Source organism: Perkinsus marinus (genome assembly GCF_000006405.1).
Source record: "Perkinsus marinus ATCC 50983 genomic scaffold scf_1104296964800, whole genome shotgun sequence".
Taxonomy (NCBI): domain Eukaryota; phylum Perkinsozoa; order Perkinsida; family Perkinsidae; genus Perkinsus; species Perkinsus marinus.
Window position 1 is genome coordinate 1 of NW_003204566.1, and position 1508 is coordinate 1508.

Genomic DNA, 1508 nt, shown 5'->3' on the forward strand with positions numbered 1-1508 from the left:
TACTCGGGGATAACGGCCGCAAGTTTCGGCTTGGGTAGCTTCGTGTTCACACAGCTACAGTCGCGCGTGGTCAATCCGTATGCGGTCGACTTCACCATTGAAGATCCTAACTATGCAGTATTGATTCGTGTGCCGTAAGGGAAACGCTATTGGTGTTTTTGCAATAGTTATGCTCAGGTTTATGCTGCGAGTAGTGGGCGGAGTCTTGATGATTGTGTTGTCGATAGCGGCTGCCATCATTCCTGATGAGGTCAGAGTTAGTCCGAGTGCTCAGAAGGTTCAGTTTGACGAAGATCAGCCGATAGAAGATGGGATCGCTTGGAGGGAAATGGTGAGTCTTGCAAAGGAGACCCTTGGTTCGATCCTCGGTAGGGTCACTTTGCCGTATTCAGATACGGACACCTCACTTCTGGCTGTTAGTCATAGCGTTTTCTGCCAACACTCAAGCAATAACTTTCGTGGCGTCCACTTTCAAGGTGAGGCGAGGAATGCTCAGTGGACTGTCATCTCATCGTTGTAGATGATGGGAACGAGCCTGTGTGGTATGACTGACGCCCAGCTGGTGAAGACTTGGTCAGTAGCAGCAGTGGTGAATGCTGTTGGGAGAGTCACAACGGGTGATCCCTCGTGTCACCACAAACGACAATTACTGTGTTGGTCAGGCATTCTTACTGTGGATCCATTGTATTCTCTCCGAGTAGTGTCTCAAGGACTAGCGGCTTCGTTATTGTTCCTATCTTGGGCAAGTACTCCCTCAACATTCTTATTCGGAATGTGCTGGAATGCCCTTGTGCTTGGAAGTAAGTCGAAAAGGCTCCTTATGATGGTATTGATTTTTTCAGGCACTTTCGTTGTCATGCCGTTAGCCACAGCTAGCTTGTTCGGTCGTGCTAACTTCCAGAAGAACTACGGAGTCGTGTTCATGAGTTTCGGACTCTCTGCATTAGTCGCAGCATGGGTGAGTCTGTGACCGTGGTCTTGATCTCGTCAGCTCGGCAGGCGCTCTCTTCAGATCACAGTACCTTATTTGACTTCGACGCTGTCGCCTGCTCTACAGTTGGCCGTCATCGCGCTGATCCCGGCTGTTACAGCGGTCATAGCATGGCTACTATCCAAGCTGCCGGTTCCCTCGAAGAGAACAGATGATTGGGTGCGCTTTTATACCGAGCATAATCGGCCACTGATCGAGTAGCTGATCAAAATTGAGAGCTCCGAACGTTTCTAATAAGCCTGTCCGATCCTCGTTCGTAAATCCATAGGACTCGCATTGGCCCGCAACTTGACCTTTTTGATGTCTGTGTCTCTCTATCCCACATGGGAGGGATATCTACTGGCTTTCGCTTTTTTGTGAGAGGTTCTATAGTCTGTCTGTGAACCGACCTGCGCCCCGCGAGAAAATTTCCCAGGCTTGGGTGTGCCAAAAATAGGAGCTCTTCTTCCGAGTTCGGACTTGTGTTCGAATGAACCGATTTTTTGAATTTGCCTTGGACAGTCGGACTGTCACAGTC

General features: G+C 49.6%; 1 protein-coding gene across 1 annotated transcript; it reads left to right on the forward strand.

Moving 5' to 3' along the window:
* Window positions 1-169: 169 nt before the first annotated feature.
* On the forward strand, window positions 170-1146 carry Pmar_PMAR003890 (hypothetical protein; the record flags this gene model as incomplete). Its single annotated transcript, XM_002769857.1, has 5 exons — window positions 170-331; window positions 393-476; window positions 521-617; window positions 843-958; window positions 1000-1146. 5 exons carry the CDS (start codon window positions 170-172, stop codon window positions 1144-1146), a joined length of 606 nt encoding a protein of 201 aa, XP_002769903.1.
* Window positions 1147-1508: the final 362 nt, after the last annotated feature.